Source organism: Lynx rufus, unplaced genomic scaffold (genome assembly GCF_022079265.1).
Source record: "Lynx rufus isolate CCGP_SWC_20201006 ecotype Redwood Valley unplaced genomic scaffold, mLynRuf1.p SCAF_2, whole genome shotgun sequence".
Classification (NCBI taxonomy): domain Eukaryota; kingdom Metazoa; phylum Chordata; class Mammalia; order Carnivora; family Felidae; genus Lynx; species Lynx rufus.
Genome location: NW_025814834.1, coordinates 118,233,955 through 118,246,843, shown reverse-complemented (window position 1 = coordinate 118,246,843; position 12,889 = coordinate 118,233,955). Strand labels below are relative to the sequence as shown.

Below are 12,889 nucleotides of genomic sequence, written 5' to 3'. Positions count from 1 at the left end.
ACAAAAACAAAAAACAAAAACAAGCAAAAAAAGAAAAAAAAAGGCATCGGCTCTTCTTAGCACTGAAATATGGCAAAAAGTGTGCACACACATACACAACCCAATCAGCAAGCAAAAGTGAAATACCACATAGATGCAACTATGACCCTGGAGTTATAGGGGGTGGGGCAAAAACAGAGGAAAGAAAATGCCATAGAAACCTGAAAAGTGCGAACTTTTAGGTGAAAAGGCTAAATACCCTTTAGGCCCTTAATACCCTTAATTCACTAGACTTCATTTGTTCCTAAGAAATAAGACAAGCAGACATACTTTAGCAGGCTTTCTCACAGACTGCATCGGAGACACTATAAACACGGAGGTGAGTCCTGATGTAGCCACCCTGTCTTAAGGCTGAACCTGGATACTGCCAAGGAAAAGAACGACCATAACTGATTCTAAAGATGGCTGGCCAAGGGCAGAATTACCATTCATCCCTGTGGGTCCCCTTGCAGTAGCTTATAACCCAACCCAAAAGAGCTGGGTTTGAAGGGTTGTAGCCGGCTCGCCTGCTGCAGAAGCACATTCTTTACAACCACAGCACTACCTCTCTAGAGGCTAACAGACAGTCTGGCAGAAAACTGGTGAAAACCAATTTTATGTCAAAGGATGCAGTCCCCAGCATTCTGTCCTGGATCTTTTTATTAAGTAAATAGGCAGGATTGGAGAAGGGGACAAGTAAGGGAGGTGCTGCTATAAGACACGGGCAACAGGACAACCAAATAACCAAGCTGCAACAATATGTCCTGCCTTCTTCCCAAAGCCATTCCCTTCAATAGTGACAGGGAGCACAGGCCGTCTGCAAGTCATTAGCACACTTGTTTTCACTTTCACAAGAACCTTGGAAACCAATGAAGAGCAAATCCCCCCTCACCTCCCCAGAGCTACCTTCCAACCCTCTTTTTCTCTCTGTGCTTGTTTCCTTCCTTCCCTAGGGACAACCGAATAGGGACAATCCTCAGCAATCCGCTATTTGGCTCCACTGGAGAAGGGGGAGGGGGGGATCTGGTTAAAAGTGGAAAAGGCCACAGAGGTAGATGAGAAACAACTGCAGAAAGAGTACCGAGAGGGGGAAAGAGAGGTCATCGTGGGAAGGAGACAAGGTGAAAAAGAGGGAAAGAAAATTGAAGGAAGAGCTGTCAGAGAACTTGCTAAGACAGACAAAAAAATGGAGGGGAGAGGGTCAAGAGACGAGAGGAAGCGAGGGGCAGGTGGAGCATCCGAGGAGGGGAAAGGGCTGGGCGGGAGCTCCGGAGCCGGGGCCGGGACGCCCGGGGTCTGTGACGAGCCACCGGAGAACAGTGAGCAGCGGGTATTTGGGAGACGGGTGTCAGAGGAATCCGGGCTGTGCAGGAAGCTTAAGACCCATTCGGGGACTTCGGGGCGAGGAATCCACGCGGAGGCCCAAGCGCAGAGGGCACGGGGCTCTTACCGGTAGTTTGGGGCTGACCTCGCCCTTGCAAAAGTGGCAGAAAAACCGGTGCGCGGCAACAGCGGCGCCCGCGCCCGCCCCGGCTGCCGAAGCCTCCGCCATCTTTCTCTTCGGCCGCGGCTGTCCGAGAGGGCAGCGGCCCGTCCCTCGTCAGGCCGCTACCTCCCGGCTGCGGTCGCCGCCTCGGCCGCCGCCTCGGCCGCCGCCGCTTCCTCAGGGCGGCCCGCAGCTCCAGCGCCCGCGTCGGTCACGTGAGTCCGCCGGGCCCAGCGAGCCGGCGGCGCGGACGGCGACCCCGCGGCCCGCCTCCCGGCACCAGAGAGGCGCAGGAAGGAGAGTCCGCCCGCCGCGGCCCGCCCGCCGGCTCTTCAGACAGCGGCTGGCAGGTCCTCCAGCCTTCCAGCGAGAATAAAGAAAGAGCGTCACCGGAAACCACTGAAACTCTGGGGTAGAGCGGCACGCGTTGTTTCCCTTTCCCTCCTACTGGTCATCCGCGCGCTGGCGTGCGAGGCCGTGGGCTCCCCCTCTGCCCCGGCGGCCAGCGGGAGCCGCAAGAAGCCACCGTGGGCTACGCGGCGGCATTAGACTGCATTGACCCGGAGGTTAGTGGGCGAAGCGGTCTTGTCTCTGGACCAGGGGACCAAGTCCGGAACGGGAAGCTGCGTGAAGGGTGTGCAGAGTCAGGAGCTGAGCTCCTTGGAAGTCTTTTTCTGAGGATGCTTGCCTGAAGACGTGTGGGTGGGAATACTGAGGCAGAGAGGCAAAGACTTGATCTCTGGGGATTTGGGAGAATAAATGAACAAACCAGTGTTTGGTAGCACTTGGGATAATAAGGAAGTAATCATACTGTATGTAGAGTCAACTATGTCTGTTTCTGTTTGTGTCTACTTTGTCAAGAAGTAGAAATTTCAGAATTAAATACTGCCCTTCAGACAACATATTTCATCTATTTGAAACACCCAGTTGAGAAGTTTTACTTTATTTTTCTAAGTTGTCGTTTCCTTGATGGACTGGGAATGCCATTACCTGTTCACTCCCAGTGGGCTGTGAACAGTGGCCTTAATTCTCCCAAGCAAATGAAGTATAGATAGAATTTAAGGTCTATGACATTGCAATACCATCTACAACAATTTTTGAAGAACATTAGAATCACACATAATCCCATCAAGGTCAATTTGACATATAGTCTTCGAGTCTTTTGTCTTTTTTTTTTTTTATGCGCACATATTTCTCTTTTTTTGTTTTTCATAATAATTGAGTTTTCCTCTACATTTTGCTTTGTAACCTGCTTCTTTCACTTAATGAACAATTTTCTATGCTCGTACATAAACTTTGTTTTAAATGGTGGCATAGTATTCCATTGTATGGGTGTGCCATCATTTACTGAATTAACTCCTTATTGTTAGACATTAGGTTGTTTCCAGTATATCAGTATTCTAAGGAGAAGTGCAGTGACATCTTTTATTTATTTTCTTGAGACAGAGTATCTAAAACGAAATTATTAGGTTGAAGGTATGCAAGATGTTAATTAAGCCTTTTGATATGTAATGTCAAAATTGCCCCCAGAAAGTACATGAATTTGCACTCAGCAGCTCTGCTTCCAGCATAAAAGAAAAACTTTCCATCATATAGCTTTTTTCCCCCTTAGCTCTGAGACTCCTTGGTACAATGACTCAAGCAGAAATTAAACTTTGTTCTTTGTTGCTGCAAGAGCATTTTGGAGAGATTGTAGAAAAAATAGGAGTCCACCTAATCAGAACTGGCAGCCAGCCATTAAGAGTAATTGCCCACGACACAGGAACATCACTGGATCAGGTATGTGTAGACAACATTAATTTGCTTTCATTCGTTTACCTACCTTTAAATATTGTTGCTCCTTACCCCACAAAATAGAAAAGGGAGAGAGTCTCCCCTAGGTTCAAAACAGTGTTATTGGTGGGGGCAGGGGGGTGGGAAGAGATATAGGCCTCAAGGTTCTTCTCAAGGTGGCTCATCATGGCTTCTTAGGCAAATCTTTGCTCTTATTATGTCAGACCTCATTTATTCATAATGAGTCTATTAATCTCAGTGCTACCTTTAAAGGAATGAGTACAATGGAAGGAAAGTACATTGTACTTTGAACGATCAGAGGAAATATGAGCATCACAGGGAGAAATCTTGCTGATTTCTTCCATTGACATGTGATTCTTAATCACTGTTCCAGTGGAGGGAAGGAAGAAGCACAGAGGTTCTTAGCCAGCCATCTCCTAATACTTAGTAAATTGTTGGACAAAAATTGGCAACACAAATGAGCTGTGTCTTCAGATCTTTCCTTTCTTTCTTTTGGGTCCCGTCTAGGTCAAAAAAGCCCTTTGTGTGCTCATCCAGCACAACCTGGTGATATATCAAGTGCACAAACGTGGCGTAGTGGAGTATGAAGCCCAGTGCAGCCGAGTGTTGCGAATGCTTAGGTATCCCCGGTACATCTATACTGCCAAAACACTGTACAGTGACACTGGAGAGCTCATTGTTGAGGAGCTGCTGTTGAATGGCAAAATGACAATGTCAGCTGTTGTGAAGAAAGTGGCAGACCGGCTTACAGAGACTATGGAGGGTCAGTACTGTATCCACAGCTGCTAGCAAAAACATAGGTTAGCTGACTGCAGGAGTGGACCCGCAGCTAACTTAGGCCATCTCACCTGCCTCTTTCCTCCTGTTGTACAGATGGCAAGACCATGGACTACTCTGAGGTATCAAACACATTTGTGCGACTAGCAGACACACACTTTGTGCAGCGTTGCCCCTGGGTGCCTGTTACTGAGAATTCAGACCCTGGGCCGCCACCACCTGCCCCCATTCTTGTCGTCAGTGAAAAGGACATGTACTTGGTTCCTAAACTGAGCTTGATAGGTAAGGAATTTTGACCCCTAGAACTGTGACATGCCCTAATTGTGGATTCTTCCTCAATGATCACTAAATGAATGAATGACTCCATTGAGCAGTTACCAAGGATTTATTCTGTGGTGTAAAATGATAAACAAGTCCCTGACCTTTTGGGCCTTAAGTCTAATGTAAGAGACTTACATTAATCAAATAACCATACGTTAATCAAATAACCACATAGATATGTAACTAACGGTGTTAAGTATCATGAAGGAAAAGTATGTGGTGTTATGAAAACATATAACGGGACCAGATTTATCAAGGTTTAAAACACATGCTTCTTTAAGAAAGTGGCATTTGAACTTATTTGAAGCAAAAGTAGGGACTAACCAGTGACGTAACGTACAGAGGGGTACAGAGGACAAACACTGTTAGCAAAAGGAATAGTATGCAGTGAGGGGGAAAAAATAGGTTATTTGAGGAAGTAAAAAATGGGTCAGTGTAGTTAAATCATGGTGAGCAAAGGTAAGAGAACTATGAGATAAGGATAGAAAGGCAGGGAGGCACCTGGGTGGCTTCTGACTCTTGATTTCAGCTCAGGTCATGCTCTCACAGTTGGTAAGATCAAGCCTCACGTCAGGCTCCATGCTGACAGCACAGAGCCTGCTTGGGAGTGGTTCTCTCTCCCTCTCTTTCAAAATACATAAATAAACTTGGGGCGCCTGGGTGGCTCAGTCGGTTGAGTGTCCGACTTTGGCTCAGGTCATGATCTCATGGTTTGTGGGTTCGAGCCCCACGTCGGGCTCTGTGCTGACGGGCTCAGAGCCTGGAGCCTGCTTCCGATTCTGTGTCTCCCTCTCTCTTCCCCTCCCCTGCTCACACTCTGTCTCTCTCTCTCCTTCAAAAATAAATAAACATTAAAAATTTTTTTAAAAAATACATAAATAAACTTAAAAAAAAAAAAAGATAAGCAGGGGCTAGATCGTGCAAGACCTTCTATAGCAACTTTTTTATCCTAAGAGCAAAGAAAAACCACCAAAGGATTTAAAGGAAGTGACATGACCTTATTTGCATTTTTAAAAGAATTTTCTGCCTGCAGAAAGGATGGGGCAAAAATAAATGTTGACAAACCCATTGAAAAATTATATCTAGAAGGGGTAAAGAGGACAGAAGTACCAAGAATGACATTTGTGTGTCTGACTTGCATATGGGGGAGGAGGATGGTCCCGCTTACTGAAAGGAAGCATTGGAGCAGGAGCAGTTTGAGGGAGAAAGAGTAAGACTTACTTTTGTGACTATATGGAGCCTTCAAATGGCTTCATCATTAAGTTGAATTTCTTTTTTATTATTATTATTATTTTTTAATGTTTATTTTTGAGACAGAGAGAAACAGAGCATGAACGGGGGGAGGGTCAGAGAGAGAGGGAGACACAGAATCCGAAGCAGGCTCTAAGCTCTAAGCTGTCAGCAAAGAGCCCGATATGGGGCTTGAACCCACAGACCACAAGACCATGACCTGAGCTGAAGTCAGACGCTTAACCGACGGAGCCACCCAGGCACTCCAACTTGAATTTCTTGTAGCTCCTCAGCAATTTTAGCCTAGAGGCAGCTGGAGGTATCTTGGGATGGAGGGACACCTGCTCTTACGTTCAGTGATTTCCTGTCTTCATATGAGATGAGCCTCAGTAGTCACCTGTTTTATTTGGCAGGAAAAGGTAAAAGGAGAAGATCATCTGATGAAGATGCTGCTGGGGAGCCGAAGGCCAAAAGACCAAAACATGGCACAGATAACAAAGAGGTAATGGGGCTTCTTGATTAGGAGTCCTCACCCTGATGGGCAGAAAGAGCACAAAGATAACAAGCCCCAAGAGAGTTGACAAGGTCCTTGGTTGAGAAGTAGGAGGATTACGAACTTCATTAAATATTGGCCAGGAATAAACTAGCACTGTGAACTCCCTTGCCGTCCCCTTCTGAGGCTTCACTTCACTTCAGTCATTGGACAGTGGTAACAGCTTATGCCAGAAAAAAGGCTGCCTGTTTTCTCTCTGAAATAAGAGGCAAGGTCATATGCTGAGAGCAGGAAGAGAGGGGTAAATGGGAGACTTAATGAAGAGTTCAGACAGAGAAAGATTAGAGGTGAGTTTAGAGAATCTAAAGTTGGGTATCGTGAGTTTGTCTTGTCAAGGCACTATGCCACATGATTGGATGATTTTTGTCCAGTCCACGTAGTTGCTACTGAATAGGAAAAGAAACAGTGAACAGCTAAATCCAGTTCTTCCCCCGCAAAATTCTTCACCATATTTTCTGTATGGAAATGTTTCTCTTTAATCCTTTTCTCCTCCTCAGCCCATTCCAGATGATGGGATTTATTGGCAGGCCAACCTTGACAGATTCCACCAGCACTTCCGTGACCAAGCCATTGTCAGCGCAGTTGCCAACAGGATGGACCAGGTGATATCTGAGTGGGTGGGACAATGGCCTGGATCAGGAACATTCACTTATTTGCCAGATGTGGCCATTGGCATATAGCCAGAGCCAGCACAGCAGAGTGAATTCTGAATTCCAGTTCACTTTTCAAACCCAGACCAGCAGCGAGATCGTGCGGACTATGCTTCGGATGAGTGAGATTACCACTCCCTCTACTGCTCCCTTCACCCAGCCGTTGTCTTCCAATGAGGTGACTTTCGTGTTCTTGTACTAGTTTTCTGACACACCGTGGGATATTATAATTCTTCTACATAGAGCCTGGGATTAGGTTGAGGTCTGAGCCTTTGAACGAGTTTTTATTGTTTCAGGTAGGACAGGGATTCTCTTCAGATGGTAGTGCTGAAATTATTTGGCCTTGGGGCTCCTGGATAGCTCAGTTGGTTAAGCATCCAACTCTTGATTTCAACTCAGGTCTGATTTCATGGTCATGAGATCAAGCCCTGGCTCTTGCACTGACAAGGCTCAGCACTGACTATGCAGAGCCTGCTTTGGATTCTCACTCTCCCCTTCTCTGCCCTTTCCTTGCTCACTCTCCCTGTCTCTCTCTCTCTCTCTCTCTCTCTCTGTCTCTCTCTCTCTCTCCCTTAAAATAAATAAATAAACATTTAAAAAAGAAAGAAAGAGGGACGCCTGAGTGGCTCAGTTGGTTAAGCATCCGACTTTGGCTCAGGTCATGATCTCATAGTTCATGAGTTCAAGCCCCACATCAGGCTCTGTGCTGACAGCTCAGAGCCTGGAGGCTGCTTCGGATTCTGTGTCTCCCTCTGTCTGACCCTCTGCCACTTGCACTCTGTCTCTCGCTCTGTCTCAAAAATAAACATTAAAAAAAAAATTTTTTTTTTAAAGAAAAAATATTTGGTCTCTAGGGATCTAGCCTTTAAAAACCTAAACCATTACCTTGGTCAAAGTACAAGCTATTCCTAATTGTTCTTAGACTCCACTATTTGGAATCTGAGAACCTTTGTTGGTGCTCAAACATTATTTGGTCCCTTACATTTGTTTTGTTGAGTATATTCGTTTTGTGTATTTCAGATTTGGTTTTTTTTTTTTTTTTTTTTAATTTTTTTTTCAACGTTTTTTATTTATTTTTGGGACAGAGAGAGACAGAGCATGAACGGGGGAGGGGCAGAGAGAGAGGGAGACACAGAATCGGAAACAGGCTCCAGGCTCCGAGCCATCAGCCCAGAGCCTGACGCGGGACTCGAACTCACGGACCGCGAGATCGTGACCTGGCTGAAGTCGGACGCTTAACCGACTGCGCCACCCAGGCGCCCCTCAGATTTGTTTTTAATATATGTCTTTCTTAAAACATGAAAAACTTAATGTATCAAATAACATATTTAATTTCATAACAATATGTACCCGTATTAAATATAATTATATTTTCATTTTATATTAAAATTTTTTGAACTTGTTACATAACAAAGATTTCAGGGTTTTTTCTTTTGACAAAAATTATTATGTGACCTATATTCAGACAGCATAGAAATGCATAATTTTTTTTAAGTTGTAGCCCCCCCTAAACTTTTAGGAATGATGGACATGTTCTATATCTTATTGTGGGTATAATTGTCAACACTCATCAAACTGAACCTCTAAGATCTGGACTTGTTACTATGTGTAACAATACCTCAGTTTAAATATATAGTTTTGTATGATCCCAGCCCCAGGGATTCCTGTTAATAGTTGGTACTTATCTTTACTGTCACATTTATGTAGATATACATATATATATATTTAGCAAAAAAAATAGGATTTTACTTTACATACTCTTCTAAAGTTGCTTTTTTCATATGACAGTATATCTAAGCCACCTTTTTCATGTCTGTATATTTAAATCTGTCTCATTTTTCATAATGGCAGTATCATATTCCACTTAGTAGCCATGCTGTACTTTATTTTAATCAGTTGCTTATTATTGTGCATTTGGATTGTTTCTAGTTTTTTACTCTTACAAACAATGCTGCTATACATTTGGACATATTTATACTTCTGATACCTAAAATTAAAACATCTTTATCTCAGTAATGTCAGCAATTCTAAGTTCCCAAACCCATTTTCACCATCTCTTTTGCTCCATAGATCTTTAGATCCCTGCCTGTTGGCTATAACATCTCTAAACAAGTTCTCGACCAGTATCTCACTCTACTGGCAGACGATCCAGTAAGTCTGAATTTGCTTTCTTTCTTTCTGGTTTTTTTGTTTGTTTGTTTCTTTTTTCTGCTATGTTTACAATTTATTTCTGCCACTGAAACCTGGTATCCTGTGGGAGCCTCATTTTCTACCTGGCCAGCTCAGACAGATAGGAGGGCTACCTGCTGCAGATTTGCTCCTTTGGAAACAGAATCACTGGACTTTCCATTCAGTTAACACACACTCTCTCTCTCTCTCTCTCTCTTTTTTTTTTAATAGCTAGAGTTTGTTGGAAAGTCTGGCGACAGTGGTGGAGGAATGTATGTCATCAGTATCCTTACCAGTTATTTCCTTACTGTTGGGCAACCTGAACTATGAAACAGAATAGTGACTTATGAAAGAAGAGACTGGATAATATTCAGTATACTAAATAATTCAGAAAACCGAACTACTACATTAGATGATAAAGAAGTAAAAAGGACTTTTAAATAACCAAATTTTAGTTCTGCAAAACCCTGACTTAAATCCTAGTAAATGAAGGTATTGAAATACTTTCATACTATAAGTGAGACCAATGTGAAAGATAAAATTGCATTTAAATTTTAACTGAGAGACTTAGGAATAAAACTAAGATCCCAGTGACCAGGCCAGAACGTTACTGACCTTAATCCTCTATGTGAAGACCTGCATAAAGCTCTAGGATCCCTAGCCACGGCCACTCTGGAGTCTGTCGTACAGGAGAGGTAAGGAGATCACCCTGCTCAGGGTTGGGGTCTGACACTTCCTTTCCACACTCCATTTGAATAAGCAATTTGATCATTCTGTAAGCAAGCAATGTAGATACATCTCGGTGCATCTTGCCCCATTTTTCCACTGGACTGTTACAGATCCCACCCACTACTACTCTTCACCCTAAATATCCTCCTGCTTAATTCCCAGTGATGCCAATTAACCAGACTTCCTAAAGCCTTTCCTTACAAATGCAGGAACTGAGGTATTCACGGGAGTCAGCAGTGTGGTCAGCAGTACCGTCACCAGTCTGGAGTTGTGAGAGAACTCCCTGACCACTGCTCCTCTCTCTGGCCCTGGCCCCACACATGGAAACAGAGCAGCCGCCATTTGTGACTCGGAATTAAAACTTACCTATGTTGGTATGCCATTTGCTCTCTTTATTCCTTTCCAGATTTGGGTCTCGCTGTGCCAGAATATTCCGTCTAGTTTTGCAAAAGAAACACCTGGAGCAGAAACAGGTAGAAGACTTTGCAATGATTCCAGCAAAGGAGGCAAAGGATATGCTTTATAAGATGCTCTCAGAAAATTTCATATCACTCCAGGTAACCAGTGGCATAATGGTCACCAACCAGTGGAGCTGGCCTAGGGTGAAAGAAACTTCTGAGGCAAATATCCTGAGCCCCAAGCAAACTCTCTGTCCAGCTGTGAGATGGAAAAAAAAAAAAAAAAAAAAAAAAAAAGATTAACCAAGACATAGTAAGAACTTGAAAAAGAATTGGGGAGCTTTAAGTGGCCTAGTTGAAAAGAGGCACAGCCAAGAAATCACTCCAGAATCACCCTTTATTCCTCAGCTCTTAGTCCCTGCGATTTGTCCTTTCTTCAGGCATTAAGTTTATTATAGATTAAATTTCTCAGCAGCATCTTCTGGGTCTTCACTACGTGCAGAGCCATGTAGTATACCCTATGACGAAACAGAATCTCAATTCTGCCCCTGATTCAGTTATATTGAGCAAAGTACCTACCGTCATTTTTTCTCATCCTTAATGTGATGGATGGTGGTAATAAAAATAATGTGGTTTAGCTTAAAGATCAAATACAATCAGTAAGCATTAGTTGCCTTCTCTTTCTTCCCCACTGAGGATGCCAACAATCATATAGACAAATCTCTTCATGTGGCCGATTTTGCCATAAACCCAGATGCTGAATGACTGGAGAAGAGAAGAGTATAAGTGAAAGAAAGGGCTGAGTAGCTCTGGATGGGACAGGCGTTTACTCTGCCAGTTCTAAAGAAGAGTCTGATTTCTCTTTTCTGTCTTTCTGTGGACAAATAGGAAATTCCCAAAACGCCAGACCATGCCCCATCCAGGACCTTCTATTTATATACTGTGAACATCCTGTCAGCTGCCCGAATGTTGCTGCACAGGTGCTACAAGGTAACTGCTTCTGGACCTTCTCCCCATTCCTTCCACTGGACAAGTCTCACCCTCATGCCCCCTTTAGCTATTTTACTTGAGCTACTTAAATAGAACCATGTGCATTTCTGTGTTTCTTCTCTCCCCTCAGAGCATAGCCAACTTAATAGAAAGGAGACAGTTTGAAACCAAAGAGAACAAGTAAGTAGCATTTTCAATTGAGTAACTACATTTTTCAAGGTCAAAGTCTTGAAGGGAAATTTCTATTTCCTGTAGAAATAGAAACCAAAAGAGACAATAACCAGTCTAGTCGCATTGAAATATTGTCTTGGGTTGACATAAATCATACATTAGTCTAAACTGCTCTAATATACCCCCAGTAAAATAATTTGGCAGATTAAATTTATGAGAAACGTACAAACTGTCATTAAACAGATGAGAGGCAGTAAGAGTTTGAGGAGTGAAGTCGTATATTTAGTTAAATTTGTAAAAACTGTGGTTAGTGGGTGACAGTATCTATTTGATCAGGAACGTGGGAGATGGGGGAGTTCTGCCATAAGGCTAACAGGTAAGAGAATCTCCAAGGCTAGGGGATATACCTCAGAGTTGTGTTTGTCTGACAGGCGTCTGCTGGAAAAGTCACAGAGGGTAGAAGCCATCATTGCATCTATGCAGGCTACAGGTGCAGAGGACGCACAGCTACAAGAAATAGAGGAAATGATCACAGCCCCTGAACGCCAGCAGCTAGAAACCCTGAAGCGTAATGTCAACAAGTAAGTATCATAAAGTTCATACCTATGTTTCAAAATACCTTTCAGAAAAATCCACCTTGATACCCTGCTACCACTCCAACTTCACCCAAGCAATCCTAAACTCACTATCTTCCTCCCCAGCTCAACTGGCAGAATTTAATCCACCTGTTTTCCTAAGCTAAGAACTCTGAAAGCATCTTCAGCTTCTTCTCCCTTACCACACTCTTATTCACCAAGTCTGTTGATTTAAGCTCAGTAGTGTGCCTCAATCTGGCCTTTCATCTTGGTCCTCATGCAGGCCTCCATCACTTATTTTCTAGACCTTTGCCGTCACCTCTGCCTTCAAACTATGTCTTAAAGTGCCTTCAAGTCCATTTTCCATGGCCTCCGATCTTAAATATGCTCATGAATGTTCAGTCTGGAAAACGCTTTCCCTTTTTCACTCAGGTTGGATGCCAGTGAGATCCAAGTGGATGAAACCATCTTCCTGCTGGAGTCATATATTGAGAGCACCATGAAGAGACAATGACCTGGAAAAAGAGCCTTCCTCAAAAAGTCTGAGGAGATTGGAATGAAAAATAAAGGCAGTGCCTGATGCATTCTTTACAGTGGAATATGTTGCAGATTCTTACACTGGAATGCCCTCTCCATCCCTCCTGCCTAGAATACACCAGAAATTTTTTTAAAGTTTGCTGAAACTGTCTTAGCCCCATCACTGTATTCTCCCTTCATCAGATTTTGACAGAGGAAAGGACCTTAAATCAAGTAGAGTAATCATCTATCAGATGCATCATTTCTCACCAGGAAATCAGCCGCGCCTGTGTTTGAACATCCCTAGCAGTGGAAGAAACTTTTTCCTGAGTAGTTCATTCCATTCTCAAATTACCCCTGTTCTCTATTTTGTTAAATTGTAATCTTACATACACACAAACACACACACACACAGTAGGCAATGGGCCAGCAGGTGGATTGGCCCCAGCATTCACAGCAGAATCTACAGTTTGCCATCTCCAAGCTTCTAGCACATCTGAAACTGTGTGTAA

At 43.6% G+C, this 12,889-nt stretch overlaps 2 protein-coding genes across 3 annotated transcripts in view; one reads left to right on the top strand and one right to left on the bottom strand.

The window, feature by feature from the left end:
* The window catches only part of RNF115 (ring finger protein 115), an 84,504-nt gene extending 82,669 nt beyond the window's left edge, over positions 1–1,835 (bottom strand). The window contains exon 1 of the mRNA XM_047085803.1: positions 1,469–1,835. Coding sequence (XP_046941759.1) covers positions 1,469–1,570 — 102 coding nt within the window. The 5' untranslated portion in view covers positions 1,571–1,835. The remainder of the gene's footprint in view (positions 1–1,468) is intronic.
* Positions 1,836–1,914: 79 nt separating this feature from the next.
* On the top strand, positions 1,915–12,460 carry POLR3C (RNA polymerase III subunit C). Of its 2 annotated transcripts, XM_047085797.1 has the most exons (15): positions 1,915–2,070; positions 3,117–3,283; positions 3,806–4,061; positions 4,172–4,357; positions 6,040–6,128; positions 6,677–6,781; positions 6,915–7,007; positions 8,900–8,980; positions 9,230–9,281; positions 9,633–9,693; positions 10,134–10,284; positions 11,014–11,115; positions 11,246–11,295; positions 11,718–11,867; positions 12,294–12,460. In XM_047085797.1, the coding sequence occupies exons 2-15, from the start codon at positions 3,137–3,139 to the stop codon at positions 12,373–12,375; spliced, it is 1,605 nt and encodes a 534-aa protein (XP_046941753.1). In that variant the 5' UTR covers positions 1,915–2,070; positions 3,117–3,136; the 3' UTR covers positions 12,376–12,460. The 2 variants fall into 2 exon arrangements, with proteins under 2 accessions (XP_046941753.1, XP_046941754.1); XM_047085798.1 differs by lacking the exon at positions 1,915–2,070 and having other exon boundaries at positions 2,810–3,283.
* Positions 12,461–12,889: the final 429 nt, after the last annotated feature.

Excerpts from the sequence above, each read along its gene's own strand:
- POLR3C (XM_047085797.1), top strand. The coding sequence starts at position 3,137 with ATGACTCAAGCAGAAATTAAACTTTGTTCTTTGTTGCTGCAAGAGCAT. Across the intron at positions 4,062-4,171 it reads GCTTACAGAGACTATGGAGG|ATGGCAAGACCATGGACTAC; the intron begins GTCAGTACTGTA and ends CCTGTTGTACAG. Across the intron at positions 6,782-6,914 it reads TTGCCAACAGGATGGACCAG|ACCAGCAGCGAGATCGTGCG; the intron begins GTGATATCTGAG and ends TTTCAAACCCAG.